This window comes from Nilaparvata lugens, chromosome 6 (genome assembly GCF_014356525.2).
Source record: "Nilaparvata lugens isolate BPH chromosome 6, ASM1435652v1, whole genome shotgun sequence".
NCBI lineage: Eukaryota > Metazoa > Arthropoda > Insecta > Hemiptera > Delphacidae > Nilaparvata > Nilaparvata lugens.
In genome coordinates, this window is record NC_052509.1 from 51042137 (window position 1) to 51065007 (window position 22871).

General features: G+C 33.5%; 2 protein-coding genes across 4 annotated transcripts in view; one reads left to right on the forward strand and one right to left on the reverse strand.

The window, feature by feature from the left end:
• Positions 1–20140, forward strand: part of LOC111048393 (pyruvate kinase) — a 36037-nt gene extending 15897 nt beyond the window's left edge. Inside the window, exons 1-4 of one of the 3 annotated variants that reach the window (XM_039431133.1) lie at positions 10077–10280; positions 13326–13696; positions 14671–14884; positions 16149–20140. In XM_039431133.1, the coding sequence (XP_039287067.1) occupies positions 18190–19725 (1536 nt within the window). In that variant the 5' untranslated portion in view covers positions 10077–10280; positions 13326–13696; positions 14671–14884; positions 16149–18189 and the 3' untranslated portion in view covers positions 19726–20140. Of the gene's footprint in view, positions 1–1606; positions 1742–10076; positions 10281–13325; positions 13697–14670; positions 14885–16148 lie in introns of those variants that run through there. The other 2 variants (XM_039431134.1, XM_039431135.1) reach the window with 2 other exon arrangements.
• LOC111048368 (RAB6-interacting golgin) lies at positions 251–10662 on the reverse strand. Its single transcript, XM_039431136.1, has 6 exons — positions 10305–10662; positions 7747–7922; positions 6471–6781; positions 5263–5403; positions 3404–3584; positions 251–1706 (listed from the first exon to the last, which is right to left on the reverse strand). Exons 1-6 carry the CDS (start codon positions 10369–10371, stop codon positions 1626–1628), a joined length of 957 nt encoding a protein of 318 aa, XP_039287070.1. The 5' UTR covers positions 10372–10662; the 3' UTR covers positions 251–1625.
• Positions 20141–22871: the final 2731 nt, after the last annotated feature.

Consider the following 22871-nt stretch of genomic DNA (forward strand, 5'->3'; position numbering starts at 1 on the left):
GAAGTTAAATATCGAGGATATGTTAAAGCTATATCTTTTCTTATGGATATGTTAAGAAATTGTATCCATAATCAAATGTTATATTGAAATTAATATTAATTGAAGTGATAAATATTTTTTTTGGCTTCTCACATTTGTTCATATGTTTAGGATGGTTATTATTTTTTTAATTTTCATCATGTCACTTGTTAGTTTATTCTCAGAATTCCAACAAACATGCATAACACGATATATTTCAAATGAATATAAATATAGTTTATTATTTTATTAAAAAATATGAATATGAAATATTCTACAGCATAATAATTATCATTATCGCACAATAATTTTGATATCAATATTAATTGTACACAAGGAAGTATTTAAACGTTAACTCATTCAAGTACTATCTCAGGTAAACCAATATAATAATAAGAACTAAAATAATATATGTGGAAATGTATGACGAAATTGGAGAGAACAAATTTTTGTAGAATACATTATAATCACATTATAAGCCAGTATTATTGGCTATCGAAATTCAGTAAATCAAATAATATATAAATAAATTAAATAACATAATAGGTCATTTTCAACTGAACTCTTTAAATTCACTGATAGACATAGAGGCCCATCATTATGGTACGGTATCACTGAATTGGCTTAATTTGTGATTTTTATGTAGAATTTAAAATACGCTGAAATTGCCAAGAGGCTCAACATCAGGCTACTATTACAGTCCAGGCAACAAAAGGTTATGGAGAGAAATGTTTGGAAGACAATTTTTGACCCTGTAAAAATTGTTTTTGGGATAGTTACTTAAAATTGTAATATCTAAAACAAATTTAGCTTATCCACGTTATCATACTCCGTATAAATCACGTTCACTGATATATATACATTTATACTTGAATTTACATGTTTTGTTTATGGTACCTTGTCAAGCAATCTCTTCAAGTTTTGCTTTAAGGTAACTTGTTTTGGTTGAATAAACGTTTTTCTATTCTATTCTATTCTTGAGCAAAGCTTGTAAACGATATAATAATATAAAACTATAATAAATATTGATATAAAAATAATGAAGCTTATTTGTAGGTTTTATTTTTCCATCTCAATGTAGCAGATTGCGTTTTCATCTTGAAAATATTGAACACATACGGATGCTTACATTTAAATACTTTGTTAAATACTATAATATGGTAGGTAGACCTACTCCTGCTATGATTTTGATTGATTTACGATAATTGTGGAAGGATATTATTCCCAGTTCTAGATGCTCTTGATTAAAATATAATTCATGAATATGGCGTGTTAATAAATACTATTGGTAGGTAGGCCTACTATGATTTTGATTCATGATTGAGGTAGACTATCACCCGGTTGCACAAAAGTCTGTTAAAAAATCCCGATTAAATGCCACAAGAACCAATCAGAGAAGTCTTCTTCTCAGAAAACCTTTCTCTGATTGGTTAAACACCTTCGTGGAAATTATTCATGATTAAAATTTAACAGGCTTTTGTACAACCGGGATTATTAGTCCCAATTCTAGGTGCTCTTCATTAAAATATTGTTTATCAATATGGCTTATTCCTTCTATAATAATATTCAAATTTACACTTATTTTTAGAGCATCTGAAAGTTGGATGTCAACAGTCGTCAGCTTTTGATTTTTCAATGGATTCGGGCTCAGTCTCAGCTTTTGTCTCAACTGTTATATGAGACGTCATCTGCAAGAAGAAAACAAGCAATAATTTAAAATGGACTAATTGCAGGACATGAGTTGATTAATATGAGTGTGAAGTCATTTTGTGTTTTGTGATGTTGTGATTGTGTCAAAATGTCCGAAAATATTTATTCAAGAAGTGATAAAATTTTGAATTTAGCTTTAAAAGGTGAACAGGACAAGAAACATGAGCCAAGAAAAATACTAAATAGGTAGTATTGAAAATATTAATAGGCCATGTGTACAGGATTATAAAACATCTCCCAGCTTTTTGCAGTTATATGATGAAGGTAAATGGGAAGAGTTTTACTCGAGATTGAATAAAAGTTATCATGAAATATTTGAAGAAAGTGACCCGGTTTCCAAAACACACGTTATCTTGGATTCACCCACAAATGAGAATGGAGCATCAACGTCTTGTGTGATCAACACTGTTGGTCCTACCATAGCACACACCTTAGCCCTGTCCTACACACCTGGAGAACATGCATTTTTTTGCTTGAAAATAATTTACAAGAAGTAATGTCTGTCAATCAATTGGTATTCGAAAATTATCTCAAATAAATTATTCAATTATTATTATGAATAGTTTCTCAAATATATAGGGTGACCGATTCATCAATTTTTGTATTAACGACCTTGGTTTTGTTACATTCTATAAGATTATTCCAGGATGAAAATGAAATGAATAAAGAACAACTGAAAATATACAGATTATATTCTATGCATATATCCTTACTTCTACATAAACCTTTGGGAGTCATATTTCCAAATTTAAGTCAGGTTCTTCTCAAGAAATAATTACAGACTTGAAGACAAAAGCTAGTTGAAATGAAATTATACTTAAAATACATATATAATTTAACTTACTGTACTTTAATCGAATTATAAAAGGTTATAGGTTACTTGGGAATAAAATAATATGAATAGGCTATGGGCTCTTGGGTAGATAACATTTCCGATTACGGTTCCTCGTATGTGTGGAGGAACCTTTAGATAGTGTAAACTGTGCTTACGAGTTTCTGACACATAGCATATATGTTTCACGCGATAAAAGAAATTCAAACAGAACAAAAACCTCTATAGTCAATTATGATGCTTAAGGCTGTTAGGTACACTTTTTTTATTTAAATTGGATAATCTTTTTCAATATAATTGTTAAGATCATTATAAGAGTGAGAAAAAGTGGCAACTGAAATTTTTAAGTGGTCTAATAAGCGAGTTATGGGTTGTTGTGCTAAACTCCGTTTTCTTTTCAGATCATAAACGGTTTCGAATTTTCCATTGGAGTTTTTAAATACATTCAGTATATCATTGGCTTTGTTCTAATATGCGTTTTTTCGAGATTTATACCAAAATAAACAAGTTATCAAATTTACAAAAAATGTTACTTTCTTATTTATGAACGATATGGGGAATAAAATGTTTTAGTTTGGAAAGATACACTTTTTGAATTTTTAAGAGAAGTTCTGTTAATATAGTCGAAACCGTTTATGATCTGGAAAGAAAACGGATTTAGCATTTCAACGACCCATAACTCGCGTATTAGACTACTTAAAAATTTCAGTTGCCACTTTTTCTCACTGTTATAATGATCTTAACAATTATATTGAGAAAGATTATCCAATTTAAATTAAAAAGTGTACTGAACAGCCTCAATTGCTAGTAGTTTCAATTGCTAGTAGAAAATTCAATTCTTACCATTGAACTACAACCAATCTCTAGCTTCATCATCAGGTCTGACAACCTCTTGGCTTTGCGCATTTCATTTTGTTCAATAATAGTGCAGAGGTGGCTGGTCAGCAGTTCTTTTCTCTCCTTCTTGTTGAACATATCCAATTTAGCATCAAGAAATTCTTTCTCAGCTCTATCGTAGCGTTTTCTGTGAAAGAAGAGTAGCATCAATGTCTAAAAATGAAAATTAATAAGTTATGCTTTCTAGTGAGAAAACATGAAGAACCGAATACATAACCTATTAACTTGAGTGTTGATAGGAAATGACATTGGGTAATACCATAGCCACCTGTAATACAAGGCCCCGGCCTACGATATTGCAACGTCGCAGCGTGGGCCTAGAATCTAATACATGATTGGTGAAAAAGATTTAAAAAAATACCAGCTGATCTTTTTCACAAATCATGTATTAGATTCTAGGCCCACGCTGCGACGTTGCAATATCGTAGGCCAGGGCCTTGTATTAGAGGTGGCTATGTTAATACGGCGAGGCAGAACATCCAAAAAAAGCCATAAGAATAAATAAAAAAAATAAGTTATGCTGTTTATATTATTATTTTTTTAGAATGAAGCACTGATGAAGAATGCTGTTTATATTATTATTTTTACAATGGAGCACTGATGAGGAAAGAAAAACTAAGGTTACTCCTTGTACTCATCCAAATGTAGATAACATTTTAAAGTAACAAATCAGTGTGGTATAAACAGTATTAAATACTACAGTTGATTTACAAACTTCCTTCAGGATTTTATACAATATAGGAGGTCCTGCTTCCATGCTAAAGGCATCACACCTTCAGTGGTGGTAACTGTCAGTCTTATTCAGTGACGCATCAACTGTTAAGGTTCAACCATCTCTGAAGAAGATGAAAAAAGAAAGAAAAGAACTTTATTTACATGACAATATTATAGCAGTATTGATATTCAATATATATATAATACGTAGTAGACAAAACAATAAATAAATTATAAGTATCTCTTAATGATATCAATAAGTGTTCTAAGTTCATTTAGCTTGGCATTTTCTGCCGTCAGCCGAAGAAGATGCCATGAGCATAAAAATAATCTGTGAAATAGACAATATTTGTTTTTTGCATTCACTTAGTATGGAGTTCTCTCTCTCATACCTTAATCAATATTATAAATGTCAATTTACAGTATTATGAATATTGTGTAATTACAGGCATGAACTATTTAATCTATACTATAATAAAGGAAATAACTGGCTTATACACGTACGGGATAGGAAAATTATGTTCAACGCATCATCACGTCTGAACTACTGTACTGATCTTGAAATTTTGCATAGAGATTCTTAATTAACCGAGGATGGTTATAGGCCTATTTTTAATTCTTCAAGATTCCGTTACGTCAAGTTTTAAAATAGACCCTTACGGAGCACTGGTTTCCTGCTAGTATTAAATTAAATATTTTAGTGACGTTATATTATTAAATATTTGAAAGCGTACGCAGCATCGGTTTATTGAATTTCGATGAACCTAATCCACTCACTGCTGACAGAACTAACAGTGAAATAAATGTGGCCAATCATTGTTGGAAAATAATCGAGCTTGAGATCAACCAGATTTTTAAACTTGAGTTCACATAATGCTTCCACCAGTATTTAATCTAAATATTGCTTGGATTCTAAATTGAGACTGCAACTTCAATCGATTCGAAAAAGTGCAGTATTGTTGGAAAGATAATTTTCAAAGAGTATCCAAGTAAACAGGAAAGAATTCACTCGAGTCTATATTATATTAAAGCTTTTTATAAATAGCCCAAGTGTACCTATTTCTGGTCTTTCATTCAAACGAGTTACTTACTGAGCTTCTGAAAATTCGAGACTTGCCGATTCGATTTGGTTACGCAGAATGGCAACATCATTGCTGAGGAGGAGGTCAAGCTTTTTCAATTCTCCTTCTATTTCATTAAGTCTCTTGGTTTCCTCATGCGTTCTCCTTGCTCTGCGAAATCGATTGGATATAAATATTATCATATATTACACTCATAAGAGATTATTTTAATAGTTAAGGTACTCAAATTTACATTAAACTATTTTCTGTATGTAGAATGTAGCCGATGTACCGAGGGTTGTATTTTATGTGGAAAACAAAATATGTTACAATACAAAAAATTGAAGTTGAAGTACAAAAAAGATGCAATAATTATAAACCTATAGAAATCACATCATTACACAAATACACCAGTGTAGATCAAATGAAAGGCTTCTGCTCAATATTTTCAACTTACTCCACAAAGAAAGCTAATGATGAATATACCAATCATTTTTATGTGATTTACAAATTGGAATAGATTATGGAATCCAACAAACCTCCACATGAGTTCAGCAATGAAAATCCTTACAATTGAATCATTAAATACTTAAATAACGTTAAACAAACTCATCATTCTAACACTATTATTTCTCAACTTATTACAGTAGTTTTTGAAGCAAAAATCCACGTTGACAATAATTCATTGCTGTAGTTGAGGGCTACTAAGAGAATCAAACTCCGTGCGCTGAGCTATTTATCTGCCTCCTCATAAATCTCAACTTCAACAAACAAAAATGTCTCTCGTTTCCATATTAACTAGATTAGGAGATTACGATTATCCAGTCGTTTATGTTGAGATCAAACTATGTATGTCGATGGAAAGCTGAAAAGAATTAGAAATAGCATACTGCTACCCTAGGATTTCATTTTCAAAAATTAGGCCTATAAATCATTTTCAATTCAATTTTGTAAACGGGAATATCGATCATTTCGGTTGTGATGTGCACATTTATCAATGAGATATACCGTGCATATTCAAACTTATAACAAAGGAAATTAATTCTTTCCTGAATCGTTACGCATAAACGAAATCTCACCTTTCAACTTTAATGATAAGAGAGTATTGGGATCATATCATCGTAACGATAACTGCAAACTTCGACTATATATACTGTATATTGTTGTATAGTATATATTCTAGAATATATAGGTTGCCTTTTAGATTATTTTACATCTTTGAAGGAATAATGACTCACCTGTCTGCGATAGCTTTCTTCAAAATTTCCTTACGTTGCTTATTCTGTTCTTCCATCATCCTTTGTCTAGTTTCGAATTCTTCCAATGTCTTATCATTAGCTTCAGCGCAAAGAAAAAATGGAATAACCTTCGCTGATGGAATACTCCCATGCTTGTCTGTGTTCGTAGTCAGTGCTTCAGTGTCTTTTTCAGTCTTTGATTCTACCTCGATAGGAGTTTCTTTCATTTCTTCGCTGTTTTCCTTTATTGTGGTTCCTGTTTCGTCTTCAGCAGGGGTTTTGTTACTCTCCACTTCCTCATCTTCTGGGATCTTTGAACACAGTGAAAATAATTATTGTAAGTCAAAAAATCCGAACTTAAAAATATAAATGGCTGAACAAATGAAGATAAGGTGGATGAACTAAACTTTATTCAACGCTCTCTTTATTGTAGAAGATTATATAAATAATAGTTTGTAATAAAAGAAACTGAATAGAGTTGAATTTGAGACTGAGGATTTATCTTTTGTTGATAGTTCAAGTTTGAGGATGATGATTGCGATATCATATAGGCCTACAGTTGCAATGAGCGGATGAGGAAAGATATATGAATAATGAAGTAATGATATGAGAAAACAGCAAATGTGTATGCAAATGTGTATATGAATCATAAACATGTGTTGAATGATAATAGGCTGAACAGGAAGGAGCTCAGTATAATGTATAGTAGGCTAGATATCAATAACCTAATATACATAGGTACTAATTTTCTATTATTAAAGAAGTCGAGTTGTAACTGTAATAATATAATCACTTCGCTTATATGACCTATGGTCGAAACTAGTCGTTAAAATATTTTAAAGTTTTTAATAAAAGGGTACTAAAAGTTTTTATATTGTTTTTATCTGTAAATAATAATATGTCAATTTAGGCTAGTATGTAAAATACCACATTGCAGGATAAAACCGACAAAAAAAGAGTAAATTGATGTAATCACACTGAAGTTATTACCTTTTCGTAAGTCGTAATATAACTAAGGAACTTGGCGGATGACCAGAACTTTCTGGTCACGCAGAAAGTGTCCTGCAATAAGAGCGGGCTCATAGATATCTAAATCCTCCTAATGATTCTGATTGCAGATTGTGTGGTCATAGCAGGCCCTTTATGAGGTTTTGTTTCAAGGTAAACTTGACCGGTTAATTTAATATTATACATAAAGTAAAATGCTACATAAAGGTCTTCTTTTTTAATATAAATGTTGATTAGAATTTTGTAATGAAAAAATAATCATAATTACTTGAGGTATACTGAGTCTTGCTTCCTTTGGAATGTCGATGGCAGGCAAGTTTTGATTGGAATACTGATGTTTCTTTAGAATACGCTCCCGCGTAAAATTCTTTTGAGTCAGTCTGTTTCTGTGTCTTTGCATATTTTTCGACACTGATGGTTTGACCGTTTCCCTTCCTTTTTCATCTGTAATAAACATTCAAAATTCAAATAATCAATATTATAATAGGTATCAATAGGTATTTCAATGTCTAATACCAATGTTTTTTTTAAATTCATGAACATGTCAAAAATTAATTACCAGATGCTTATGGCTTCTGCAGTGACATTCATTAGTATCAGAAGAGACCTTCTTTTTTCTAAGGCTTGTATCACATTAAACCACCATGCTGAGTTGCCATTGAGACACCAGTGGTGGCCGTGTGTAAAGTAAGCTGAAACTGGGACACCAAACCCTGATAGTCGGGCTGGCAACCTGACTGAGCCAGCCACCAGCCGGCTGCCAAAATCTGCTGGTGTCTCGGTTGTGGCCCGCTTACTACAGTGAGGTCCACGTTATAATGGCTGTGTTTGATTAGCAATGGTATTGCTATCCTTGTCTATCATTCAACAAAGCGGATAGTGCTATCAATCTCTTTCTCGCTTTGCCCTGTTGCCGGATCGTCTTTTAACAATGTAAAATTAAAAATTAATTAACAAAATATTTCATCTTAATTATGGAAATTCATTTTGAAATTATTGAAAAATATAATTTATTGCTTAATAAAATATAATTTATTATTTTGAACTAGAATGAACAGTTAATATTACATCAATAAACCTAAAAACACTTCACTCACATGGGCTTCTTTTTAAATTAATAAAAACAATATAAAAATCTTGAAGCACCCTTTATTTTTTTAGAAACAACTAGTTTCGGTGATCACACCATCGATGGATAGAAAATCACCGAAACTAGTTGTTGAACTTTTTGTGTAGTTGAGAAGTTGATATTGTGGTAATTATTCATATTGAATGAAAAAGACTAAGAAATTGTCAAAAAACACAGATTTATTGATACTTAGGAAGACCGGTTTCGGTTATTACACCATTGTTAATCTCTGATAAACATCAGTTAAACCGGTCTTTCTAAGTATCAATAGATCTGTGGTTTTTTGACAATTTCTTAGTCTTTTTCATTCAAAAGTTGTTGAACTATTTAAAAGTTTTTTTTTTTAATGAAGGGTGCTTCAAGATTTTTATATTGTTTTTATCAATAAACCTGTATCAGCTACCGTCTATAGAAGGCATTGATAAGACAGGATCGGCAATGTTGTTCTCCTATATTCCTCCACTGCCATTATAACGTGGACCTCACTATAGTCAACCCTCTAAAGTGGGCTGGCTAGTGTAATGAGCGCAATAAGTATTAAGAACATATGCCCCGCGATTACCTTGGACACTTGATGTCTTACTAGTGGCCTAATGTATTATGAGAGAAAGTGTGGATAACTGGGAAAATCTTAATCATTTTTTACCTCTCCTGCCAACTCAATCTCTCTCCTCAGAGAGTAAGCTTGATATACCTAGTAAGCCTATATATTCATTCTATGCAGATTTTTTTTTGTACCGGTATTGATTTTGATGTAGGTACCGTACCTTAGTCCTATATATTCATTTGCTGTAAATTCTAGCTGAATATTATGAATAGTATAATCAGTGAAATCATTAAACATATTTCATAAGTTGCATTACATTTTATCATTTTTATATCATTTACACTATTCAATGACCCAAGCAAATGGAGAGTTACATCAATGTCGGTAACATCATAGAAAAGTTTTTTGTAGACTTTTGTAGGTTCTCGAATTTAATAAAGTACACCTAGAACAAAAGGTTTAATTTGTTTGAATTTTTTATTATTTACTTGATAAAGTAACATGGTTGATATTAAAATATCAAGTATCAATAAGATATTGTACTATCAACTGAATAAAATAAGCGACTCAAAATTTAAACAAGTTTTTAGAGATTTAGACAATAATTTTTATGAATTTAGCATATTACTATGAAAAATGCAGTGTGTAAGTTATTAAATTGCCGTTTTAGACCTGAGGAATTTTCAAACATGCGTAATGTTGGATAAGGCCAGGATGTAAGGAAAAGGGTGAGGCATAATATTCGAAAAGTATTATTTTCAAAAGGCAATTATTACTGTAGTATCAATCATTCACAACTTTACAATATTACTTTAAAATTTCAAATTAGGAAGTTTGTAGTTGACATAACGCTCATGTTGATTGAGCATGCGTATTACGATTAACTTTCCTGGAGAGAGACAATCGCTCCAACAGCCCAACCCATCATGCAACAGCAATCACAAATTAATGTAAACATGAAGATTGCATCGGCTGCATTCAGTCTTGACTCTTGACATTTTATTATTCTACAAAGTTAAAGTGAAGTAAACTTGAACTTCTAAAAGTGCTTTGTTTTTAGAAATACATTATAATTTTTTTTATTGATGGAAATGAGCTCTGAATGGTAAATTACATAGGATTGCAGGTAAGAATTGGATACCGTACTCACGTGTATCTTCAGGATTGTCAGATAATCGTTGAATATCTTCTTCGGTAAATCCACTAAAACTATCCATTTTCCGGCTCCAACTGAGTTATTTAAATAGATCTTAGTCTAATTTTTGAAAACATGAACTGGTTATGATAAGATTTGTTGTACAATATTACATAGTTGCTTGGTGCTTGATTATGACAATAGTGATGTGCCCGTGTGCTTTGTTGACTCGTTGCAATCTATCCTCATCCTCACCCCCACCTTTTCAATGTTTAATCCTGACGCTCAAGGCCGTTTGAGTTTTTCTATTTTAGTTTGCCTTTGCTTTTTCAATTACTCCTACTTCAACTGAGCATTATCAGACTCATCATTCTGGTATTACACTAAACTTGACTCTGATCAGAATAACTATAGTCTACGTTGGATAATTTTAAACTGAACTGAAGTCTCAGCCTCTTCTAAATATAGCCATGACTTTAAAAAAATTCAAATTTATTGATGTCACAATTTTATTTAGCTTTGATTTGTTTGTTTTTTTTTTAGAATAAGCTTAATTAAGTTACGCTTTTTCTTCTCTAGTGTAGGCCTATGCTCTCTTAATATTTTATCAGTAAAATAATGTGAGCTAACTTTTTTATCTAGTCAGTGCTTAATTTGTAAAATTTAAGGTTCTGGTATGGAGAGAAAAACCTAAAGGGGTTACAGACAAACGGGGGCTCCGGGTTCTTCTCCAGGAAAAAAAATAAAATTCCAAATCCACTACCCAATCTCTCTATCAAGAACCAGGCCATTCCTGTGTAGATCGCGTTAGTCAGTAGACCTACATTTTCAGCTTGAAAACAGACCACAAACAAACAGACCACACTTTACTTGATCACAATGGCAGTGTTACAGATCACAAGTATTTTCATTAAAAATGTCATTGATATAGACTCTTTTCAATTAGGCCCTTAGATAAGGTGGACCTAAATACATTCACCAGACGCGCCTCCAACGGCTCTGTCAAGTAGTTGAACACTCTCAGCACCAACATAGGGAAACAGTCCCACACCTTAGACAAACGACAGCGTGGCCTATCCGAATTTGTCCTCCGAGTGCTGTAGAAGTGCACTTGCTCTCTCCGATGTAGCCTTGTGATGTTGCTCCTCATATATAGCAGTGAAGTCAAGATATAGTGTCCACAAACTATGTGGATGCCCAACCTGCGAAAGATCGGCAGGCAATGTGCATGATACTTGCTGTATGTGATGATTCAAAGAACTTTCTTTTGAAGGAGTAGAATGTCTGGCATGCGGCAAATAATTCCAGATCAAGATACCATACAGTATGCAGCTACCAAAAACTGAATGGTACAACATTAGTGATCGCTAGATTTTCAGCAGCGCTCTCAACTTCCTGTAAAGATATATGACTCTCGACAGCTTCTTGCACACTCCAAGAATATGATACATGCTCCATGCTCTGCCCCGAAAACCATATCTGGAGAGCTTTTCCAGTAGGATCCTGTGAGACATGCAATCGAATCTCTTAGTCAGGTCACACAGCACTAGGCTAACTGAACTTTTTTCCTCAAAAGCCTTATAGATTCTGTCCACCAGAGAGAATGTAGCTGATGTGGTTGACCTCCCCCTTCTAGATCCATGCTGCATGCCTCACAACAGACCATTTTCCTCCAGGGTGTCACTCATCTGTAACATTATGGCTGTCTCAATGACTTTTCCGATGGTAGTCACAATCGATACGGGTCTGAAACTCCTAAAAACTAGTTTTTAACGTAATTTCAAAGCTTTTAATTGTGTATTTCTTCCATAAGTTTTCCATATTGTCAATAAAAAATGAAAAATATTTACTAGGCTTATAGGAGTGGCGAGTAGCAAATAGAGACTACGCACGAGTACAACCTCAGTAAAATTAATATTGCCACTCTCATTTCAACGACGTTCTGTTGACATTAATTTAAGCAGTTCTTTTTTCTCTTTCTCCCTCTCAGAGGTACCGGTACGGTTTACCGGTGCTTACAGTCACAAATCACGCCCCGCCTATAGTAACAACTTTTTAAAGCAGAAGCAACGGTCCTAAGCATTAAAAAATATAAGGGCCAAGATACAAAGGAAGGATAAGGGCCAACATACAAAGCGTTTTTAGGCAAGTCGGCAGGGCAGGAAGCTCTCTGATTGGCTGATTATCAGCTGATTGGGTTGGAGTTCGGGAATCAGATGATAGTCAGCCAATCGGAGAGCTTCCTGCCTACCGACACGTTTGAAAAAAACGCTTCGTATGGCTTGCTCCTAAAGATAGTAACCAGGGCACATGGGGACCCGGTTAGGCGCGCAAAGTAAGTCAAGGTTAACATTCGAGATTATTTAGCAAAAGTACCGCGTTATCTTGTGTCAAATTTAATTTTTCAAGCCCACAATGGAAACTAATAATCATTAGATATGTCTCCTCGAGAATGTGGTACATTGTCTTTGTTTTTACTGTAGAATGTAGATGAAAGCCTATAACTGTAAAATTTTTTCTACTGTTTTCCATTTGAAAGCAATGTAACAGTCAGCATGTAAAGAGTGAAACAAAATAGATTACTGTATTGAAGCCTCAGAGGGACTGAGTAGGCCTATTGCAGAAGAAGGTATTTGTCAATTGGTAGCCCTAGCATAACATATTCCATGGTAACTAGGTTAAGCATGGCTATGAGAATTATGAATGCCCTTTGATCTTTATTCTAAGTCCCATTTTTTTTTTTTTTTTTTTGAAAGACTTACTCCTTTAGATATTTTGCATATTCGCGAGACTGCGCTTCTAGATCTGCAGATCTGAAGCAAGGGGTCGTTATAACTCCCATAACTAAATAATCATGTCCAAACTATTCAAAAATATAACAGAGAAATTTAAAGCTTGACCCAAGCTTATAAATATCTAAAATTAGTGTGAGATAAATAAGAGGTATATGTTGATATGTAGAACCTATTAATTTTCTCAATTTGTTTCCTGGTATTGATACAATTCATTTTATCTCTAATGATTGACTTTTTTCAGGTACCAGAGTTATATTACTGAAATCCTATCAATTGCCCAATCATGGGGAAGGTTAGAAAACTTCGACAAAAATACCATAATCTATTGAAAAAAGAAAAAGAACAAAAAGAGGAACCCAAAGGATTATCTTACGATGACGTGGTGTCTGGAAATTTTGATAAAATCAATCTGCCTTCCCGTATGGACTGTGATTTGACAAATCCGTTTGCCAATATTAATATAGATATCAATCAATTGAAAACTAAACTCTCAGATGATTGTATATCTGTATGCTCAAATGTTTCCAAGCGGCTCACCAAGTATGATGCAAACGGAAAACTGCTCAAAAAGGATGAGAAACGGAAAACTTAGACATGAACTCTTTTTAAAAAGTGAGTAAAACTTTATCCATTCCGTATAGTAGTCTATATGAAAATCAATATTGCCTACAAAATTTTCCAAAATAAAGGCAGCCACTCAATCACACAACTTTTAATGCCATTGATGAGCAATACTCATTGATCAAATTCGTGTTTTTACATCACTGTACAAGATGTTGTCAAACTCACTTGATTCAAACTTGATTTCCAAGTAGTTTCATGGTCACATAATGTGATTTGAAGCTATCAGCCACATAATTCAATAGCTATTCGATATTATGATGTATTTGTTTCATTATTTTACTAATTGACTTGTCACTTTAATAATTACTTCGAACTTAGTTTCAATGCAATGTACATTACTTGATTCTTGATCCACTTGATCTCCAAGTAGTTTTTTTCAGTTGTCCTAGCAATTATTTATTTATTTAATGTACAAGATCATAATATAATTATGACATTGAAGGAAAAACTAGGCTGAGGCTGTACTATTTCTCTCCAAAAATTTTGATCAGAAGTTAATGTTGTCCAAAGGTTGAGGCTATGATATCACACACTGCTTCGTCACATGATTTTCAGTCCAGGAATAATGATTTGAAAGTTCCATGGTCACATAATGTTATTTGAAGCTATCAGCCACACAATTTAATGGCTATTCGATATTATGATGTATTTGTATTATTTTACAGATTGACCTGTCACTTCAATAATTACTTATTTTATTCAAGAACATATTCTCAACGCAATGTGCAGTATTTTTGAAAATATTTTTTAAACAACGAGCAAAGTTTCAATACAATGTACAGAATTTTTGATTTTTTTTTTGCAAAGGAGAATATTTTCCACATGTTTGTTAGCCTTGTAAGCGTGTGTTATGTAAGCCCTGTACTCACCTACGCAAGAAACGGGAGCGGGACGAATACATCGGTGTGCACACGGCTTAATTTAATTTAACACTTCACTAAGCTGTCTTTGATGTTTTACAGAATTGGATATTGTGAATCAAGCTAGACGTGAGGTCCGAACTAAGAAGAGGAAGAAGAATCCAAAAAATGACGGCTTAAATAAAGTGAAGGGAATAGATGATGATGCTCCCCCTACTCTGGTTCCTATAGGAAAGAAGAAGAACAAGAAGAATGCCATACCTAGACCTACTAAGAAGAGAGGGATTGAGAAAACAAAAAAGCGAAAACAGAATATGTAAGTAAAACATCTGAAACTTGAGTCTTAAGTGAAACTGAAACTTGAGTCTTAAGTGTCTAGTAGTAACTAGTTCGATTTTATTACGTACAATATGCGAGAGTCATTTGTTCCATCCTCCGATCTCATATTATCATAAGACACAGACAAGCTGTAGGGGGTGACTTTCACAGAGCTGAACAGCTTATCATTCCCACCAAACGCCCTGTGATCGGTGCGGCCAAATAGTCTATTGTTGTCGAGTTGTAGACCAACAAACATGGCCGCCTCACTCGAGTCTGCCATCAAGTGCTAGTTAGTGCATTATTAGTTTTGCAAGCAAAATTCAATAGTTCAGCATAAATCTAACGAAAAATGATTAACGTTTACGCAGAAAACGATATGAGTGATGATGTTGTGCTTGAATAGTCTTGAAAATGAAAGACGTGAGTTGAAATGATATCCGAAATCGTTTTGATGCAGGACAACTTGAACTCACAGTACTGGTGTAAACAAACAGCTTTTCCAGCAAATCAAATAGGATAATTTCGATCTCCCACCTACAAACCTGACATGGCTACTAATAACGTATACCTTTTTTCCAAACTCAAGACAGGGCAGAGCTTCCATACTAACGAAAAGCTCCAAAACAACGTCATAGCCCACTTAAACTCATCTGGCATTGGTATTTAAGTAAGAGGGTTTTGGTAGGCTGGTCCACTGGTATGAAAGATGTTTCAACCTTCTCGGTAATTGTATTGAAGAATAATCGTAAGTGTGAGTAACTTTTGATGAAAATTATTCTGTTATATATATTCGTCTTTTATTTATGACCATTCAGAGGTTGAAAAAATGACCCTCGTATTTTTATTCTTTGATATTGGTCTCCAGAAATATGTTAAAGACTATTCGATGAACAATATCTTGGGGAATCTATTTTGGTCTTGGTGGTTTGACCATGATTACAGCAGCCCGTAATTCTTATAGGTATTCTCTTCTTTGTGAGTTTGTCCTGTTTTTAAATCTTCGGTAAATCAGTATTATATTATACCCTAATGAAATTGAGATTATTATTTTAAATTCACTCAACGTATTCACACTTATAAATTTAGAATTTCATTAAATTATCCCAATTATTATTTAATATGAGTTTGTCCTGTTTTCAAATCTTTGGTAAATCAGTATTATATTATAGGTACCCTAATAAAATTGAGATTATTATTTTAAATTCACTCAACGTATTCACACTTATAAATTTAGAATCTCATTAATTTTTTTTCTCCAGGCTTGACGATATTGCTGCATTTCGAGAAGTTGTTCGCCAGAAACTGGAAGAAGGCGATGTTTATAATTCAGTGAGCGAATGTGTCCTTAAGAAAGTTCTAGAGGAAGCTTCCAATGAATAAATATACACTATGATAGAAATATACTGTACCACTAAATTGTATATAGATTGAAGTTTTATAATACAAAACTGGTATTATACGGTAAGAGTTTTCTGTGATTTTTAAAATCTCGTTCTACTTGCTTTACTTTGTATGTAAATAAAGTTGTTTAATTTTTAAATAATTCTTCTATATATATGAACCTTGGATTAAATCGGGCCTTGACTTCAAATACTAAAGAAGCGGTTTGAAAAAGTGGTCGCACTGTTAAGCTATCGTTTAGATAACTTGAGAATCATGCGCCTGATGCTACCGTTGGAAGGGTGACCGCTTGAGCCAACTCCTCTCAATATTATTCATGAGTTGTAAAATCGTTTCTCGGTGGTTCGGAATCCACCTAAAACTGTAGGTCAATTCATCTCTCATGATCATCAGCCTCTTTACTCACGCACAAGCCTAGAGCTCATGTGGGCATCACCCTCGGAAAAAAAACAACCAAGTCATAGACTCGGTTGCATAAAAGCTTGTTAAAGTTTACCTTGATTAAATGCCACGAGAACCAATCAGAGAAGGTTTTTTTTTAAAGAGAGCTTCTCTGATAGGTTCTCATAGCTATTAATCAAGGTTAAAATATAACAGGCTTTTGTGCAACCGGGTTGAATATAAAACTTGAAAATATCCATTTAACATTCGTGGGCTAGAGAAATTTTTTTTTAAGTTGTCAACTCAGTAACTGTGTATGTAAGGGATGCCTTGAATCTAGATAATTTCCACAATTCCAGCTGACATTGGTTTAATATGGAATACAAACTGGGAGTATATTAGGAATGTGAATGAAACACTTGAAAATAATCGTAATTTCGTAAATTTAAAGACATGTTGAATTGTCATACTGAACAAATAAGAAGCTTGAAATAATAACCTTGAAAAACAATTTAATTGAATTAGAATGGAATCCTTTGTTTGTTGACAAACAACAGAATTGAATAACAAGCTTTGAGATCTTGTAGATTAGGGTTTCTGCCTTGAAGGCCATTCAGTCACGTTCCTCGCCTCTTTTCAGTGAATCAACATTTTGGAAACAACTCTCCTATATTTCTAGGCCTATGAAATGACATATCAGTCCAATTATTATTAAAAACACTTTTGAACTTTATGGTCTCCTTGAAAACGATTTACCTTTAACTAATATTCATCCAAACCATAAACACTCAACCAATGATCCTCTTTTCCAATCAATTTTAGAAACTGATTGCTTTTATTCTCACTGTGAAATATGATGGTTAACTCGTTAACCATTCAACTGTTGAAAACACTTGATTCTACAAGCCAAGGACTTCCGATACTCTTTGAGTCGTGGTCGTAACGGTCCTTCACCCAACAATCTATGGGTGGTTTATCAAACAGCCGATTACTGACGAGCGTTCCAACCCAGAATGGGACACATTGGCTAATTCTCACCAACAGCTGATTTCAGCCAATCATAGGACATTCTGGGTGGCCTGTTGTTTTGTTGGAATGTTATTCAGTCGCCAACTTGAGATCAGAATAATTTCACATATCATCATCATATGTTGTTGATATTAATACTCACCTGATCTATCTATTCTAGTTATCACGGGATAACCAAGGTTATTGAGTTATTCTGAACTGTGCTCATATTATTTACTTCTTAGGCATTGCAGAATTCAGAATTGTACTTTTCCAGTAAGATGTAGAATAACTATGACATTATTCAGGCTTTATGATTCAAGCAATGTTATTCATGTGACATTGAAAATCGAAAACATTTTTGTCTGCCAGAAAATTTAGTTGATGAAATAGAACTTCTCTTTCGAAATAGTATATATTATATCAAGAATTATTTTTTTCATCAAGTTGAAACGCGCTCAACAGCTAAGTTGTGTTGTTTGTTGAATTGTTTACTATTTTGAAGGCATTATGCTGTGGGAAAGTGCTACACCTGATTTCTTGGAAGACAGGGAGATTCTCAACTCAATAGATGAGTCACCTATACCGAGGTTATCAAAAATCATTTGCACAATCAACTCAAGAACTGCCACTGTTGAAATGATAGAGAAAATGATTGAGTCCGGAATGGATATAGCTCGTTTGAATTTCGCCCACGACGATGCTGAACATCATCTGCAAGCAATCGCAAATATAAGGAAAGCTGTCAAGAACATTCAATCCAGATCCGAAACACATTTGGATGTAGCAATTGCAATCGACACCAAAGGACCGGAAATCAGGATTGGGATGTTTGAAGGAGGACCGGAAGCACAGATTACATTGATTGAAGGTAAAACTTTGCGACTAAGTACCGATCGTGCTTACATGAAGAAAGGTAACTCATCTGTGGTCTACATTGATTACGAAGATATTCACGAGGTAGCTACTCCAGGAATGAAGATTTTCATATCCTCAGCAATTCTAACATTAGATTGGATGGAAGAGAATGATATATTATGTTCTGTTCTACAAGGAGGAGTTTTAACTAGCTATGATGAGGTCACTGGAGAAGGTATGTTCAAATTGAAAACAGAATTGTCAGCTAAAGATCTGTCATACATCGAGCTGGCAATTCAAGAGCATGTGGATTGCTTATTTTTAACGTATACAATGAGCCAGGACAGTGTTTTAAAAGTAAAACATTTGATAAAAGATTGTGGAGGCGATATGCTTGTGTTTGCCAAAATTCAAAATAAGATCGGTTTGATGAATATAAAGGAGATTTTAAATGTTGCAGACGGCCTGATTGTGTGCAGACATGACTTGGGCATTGAATTTCCTTCCGAGAAAGTTTTCTGTTGTCAAAAAATGGTGTTGGCAAGGTGTAAGGAGGCTGGCAAGCCATGCATTTGTTCCAACAGTTCGCTGCATTCGATGGTCGATGAGTCTGTGGCCTCCTACTCGGAATGCTTTGATTTAGGCAACTCTGTATTGGATTGTGTGGACGGTGTCCTGTTGTCCAAGGTGACTGCAATAGGCAGACATTCTCTGGAAAGCATCCGGTTTACAGCAGGTGTCTGCAAAGAGGCTGAGTCTGTAGTCAATCATAAATTGGTGTTCGATGCTGTCTCCATATTCCATGTTGACAACCCTGCACGATCCGTAGCTTTTACAGCTGTTACCTTAGCATTCAAAACTAATGCGCAGGCCATCATAGTGATTTCGACGTCAGGTAGTACCGCTAAATGGATGTCTGTCTACCATCCCCCTTGTCCGATTGTGGCCATTTCGCGCCGATTGTTCGACACAAGAAAACTTTGCTTTTATCGTGCAATCTTTCCTGTGCTATATAAAAAACCCATTGAAAATGATTGGGAGGAGGACATACAGGAAAGATGGAAATTCGGTGTGGAATATTGCAAACAAATGCAATTTGTTGAGGCAGGAAATGCCGTAATTGTTGTGACTGGTTGGAAAATTGGGGCAAGTCATACAAATAGTATGAAAATTGTTACTGTTACTTAATTGTATAATACTGTTCCTACTTTCATTTTTGAATATTATTTTCATTCAACAAAACATTTCTTGGTAATTGCAATGTATTGTATAATTTTGTACATTCAATTATTAGTATTATGTGATTTACAAATAAAATCTCTTAAATAAATTATGAAAATCAGAATACTTCATTCAATGAATTGAGAAATTATAAAAAGCTCTACTAAGTTGAAAATTATGTTGAAGTGAATTTCAAAACACGATGAAAAACTTATAAGATGTCAGCCGCGCATGCAAACACCTTTTAGAGGAGGCGAAGGTAGTGGGTAGCGGGGAAGGTAGCTGAGAGTGTTGAAAAGTAATGCGTATACATTATATATTTTATTATTTTTTTATTATTTGTAATGAACATATATAAACCACCAAAAAAAAAAAAAAAGAATATTAAGGAAGTAGGATATTCGTAGGCGCATGGATACATTTGTGAATTTTGCATGAACATATCAAATTACAGTAATCGATGGGCGGCAATAGCTAGCCGATTCAAATTTATCTATAAATATTTTTATAAATGATAAGAGTTTATAAGTTATCACCACTTAGTTCATGTATCAGATATGGTCTGAGTAATTATAAAATATAATACCTAAGATATAGGTAATAATTTAGCAGATTGGCACGGACTATTTGATCTTTTTAATGGGGCAGTAACTGAATATTTAAATGTATGCAAATTTGTAAGTTGGAAGTATGATTGTAGAAAATAAGGGTAGGACTTGACCACTTGCCTGCCAGATGCCACCATGGAACGCCACTAAATTTTATAGAGCACAAGTCCCTTTTTGTTGAGTTGTACATTTGAAAGACTTAAAGTTAAAATTCATTAATTTATTTGTATAAGACTTAGTGATGCTATATTAAAGCATAAGTCATTTAAGTATTAATTTATTCCCTTGGAGAAGACAACTTCAGCCACCAAAAAATCCAGGATGACCAGGAAATTCGGATCGCTACCAACATCTTGTGAAATTCAGCATGTGAGTGATAAATTATCGGAATATATAAATTTAGGGGCGCCCTCAGTGCTTCGAGTGAAACAAAAAATATAAAAAGCTAGCTCATCGAAAGGTTATAAATATTGAAAATTATTATAAAACTTGCGCAAGTCTTAAAAGGTACCAGAAACATATATTACTAGTTAAATGAATTATATCAAATGCATAAGTCTAAGGATACACAGATTAAATAAATATTTAAATTCAATATTATAATGAATAAATGCTCACTCAATCATTAATTTTATTAGCAAATTGTAATTATATAAATGTAGATCTTGTTCACTGGATAAATTAATTTATCTATTTCCACCAGAGGCCAAACCTTAAGCCCTGAGAGATATATATTGAGAAATATACTGAGATCTATACATATTATTATATTTGAGATTAATGATTTATCAATTGATTATTTTTATGATTTTTGGAAAGGAGATATATAGTGAGATTTTTAAATTGACAAGCAGCAGCAAGTCGATATCTGAGCTGCATAGAATAAATGCATATGATTAATGAATTAAAAGCACATGGTAACGTTTTGTGCTAAAGAACTAGTTAGCTAATCTGTGATATTTTATTTTTGATATATTTGTTTTTTTTTATTATTTTGCTTGTTGCTCTGTATATTTCTACATTTGTTTGTTTGTTGATATTTTCTTGTACAATATATGTATCAAATTTTTTATGGTGTATCCTTTATTTATTTCCCCACTTCCATGCATGACCAATCCCATATCTTTTTCAATTTCAATTTATTTATTAAAAACACACATAACAAGACAAAACAAAATTACAAAGAATTTGAAACAAATAAAACACAATAAAATGTTACAATTATAAAAAACTATAGTATTTAAATGTTTCTACATTCTTTAACAGTACCTTCTACACTTTATTTGCTGCTCCATTATGTTTTGGGACATTTGAATACATAAATTACGCTGAGCTGTCTTCTCTGCTCACCTCTTCCTTCGCCGGTCCTCTACAATTTGATCCTACGCCCAGCCAATACGTTTTAGCCGTACATTTTCGACTGTCCTCTGTCCAGTCGAAAACCTGAACGTTAGTGCCAGTCGCATCCAAAGCAGGTTTGCAGATGTTTGTGTGCTTTTGCAGGTCAGCTGTTAGAGAAGCTTGTCAGTCGAAAATGTCAGGTAAAATGTTGAGATACGTACAGACTTACGCCCACGACATGGGCACTTTCCACCAGCTTATTATATCTGTATCTTACTGGTTCTGTACAAATACAGATATAATAAGAATAGAATCAGCTGAAGAAAAGTTGAATGCGCGTTGTTTGTGATGCACAAGTCTGTACGATCCTTTACGTTAGTGGCCGGCCTCACATGCATATACTCTGTACAAAATTACTTGGGATGGACTTGTGCAGCAGAGAAGGCATACAGTGGCAGGGATATAACTGTGGCTATGTTACCGTTTTGAACCGGCCAGCGTTCTCTAATTTCCAGTGAGCATTCAAGTGTTCATGTTAAATTTATGAAGTTTCCTCTCTGCAAACACTGACTCTAATCGACAAATTCACAACTGAGCTTCCACCTATGACTCTACCTATTACTGTAATTGGCTGATCTCCCTCCATTTCTCTGCGCCGCAAATTCCTCCAAGTCTAAAGTAACTTTGTACGGAGTATAAAACAAACAAGCTAGTGGAATATAGTTTTTCATATCTGCTTGATGATACAGCTAAAATAATGACTTTAATTTTCGTCTTATTTCACTAAAGCCCAATGTGATAGATGATAGAGATTTCAAAAAAATATATAAACTAAAACAAGATGGAGCAAAGATAGGAACATTTAATGAATATTGCAGTCATTTCCAGTAATTTTATGAATGTTCAAGAAATACAATTATTTCCCATTTTAAAAGTACTTCGGATTAATCTAAAAGCTACTATATTTTATTCATATATCTTGATCTTGTAATATTTCCTTTTATATGCATTGCAGTCAAGCCTAAATAATACTTCCCTCAATGTATAAAATTTATTTTTCATTGTTTTTTTTTACTTTTTGGAATATTTTTATGAATTAAACAATGCATTGTAAAAGTGAGATGTTACATTTCATAAATATAAATTTTTAAATCAATTAATGGA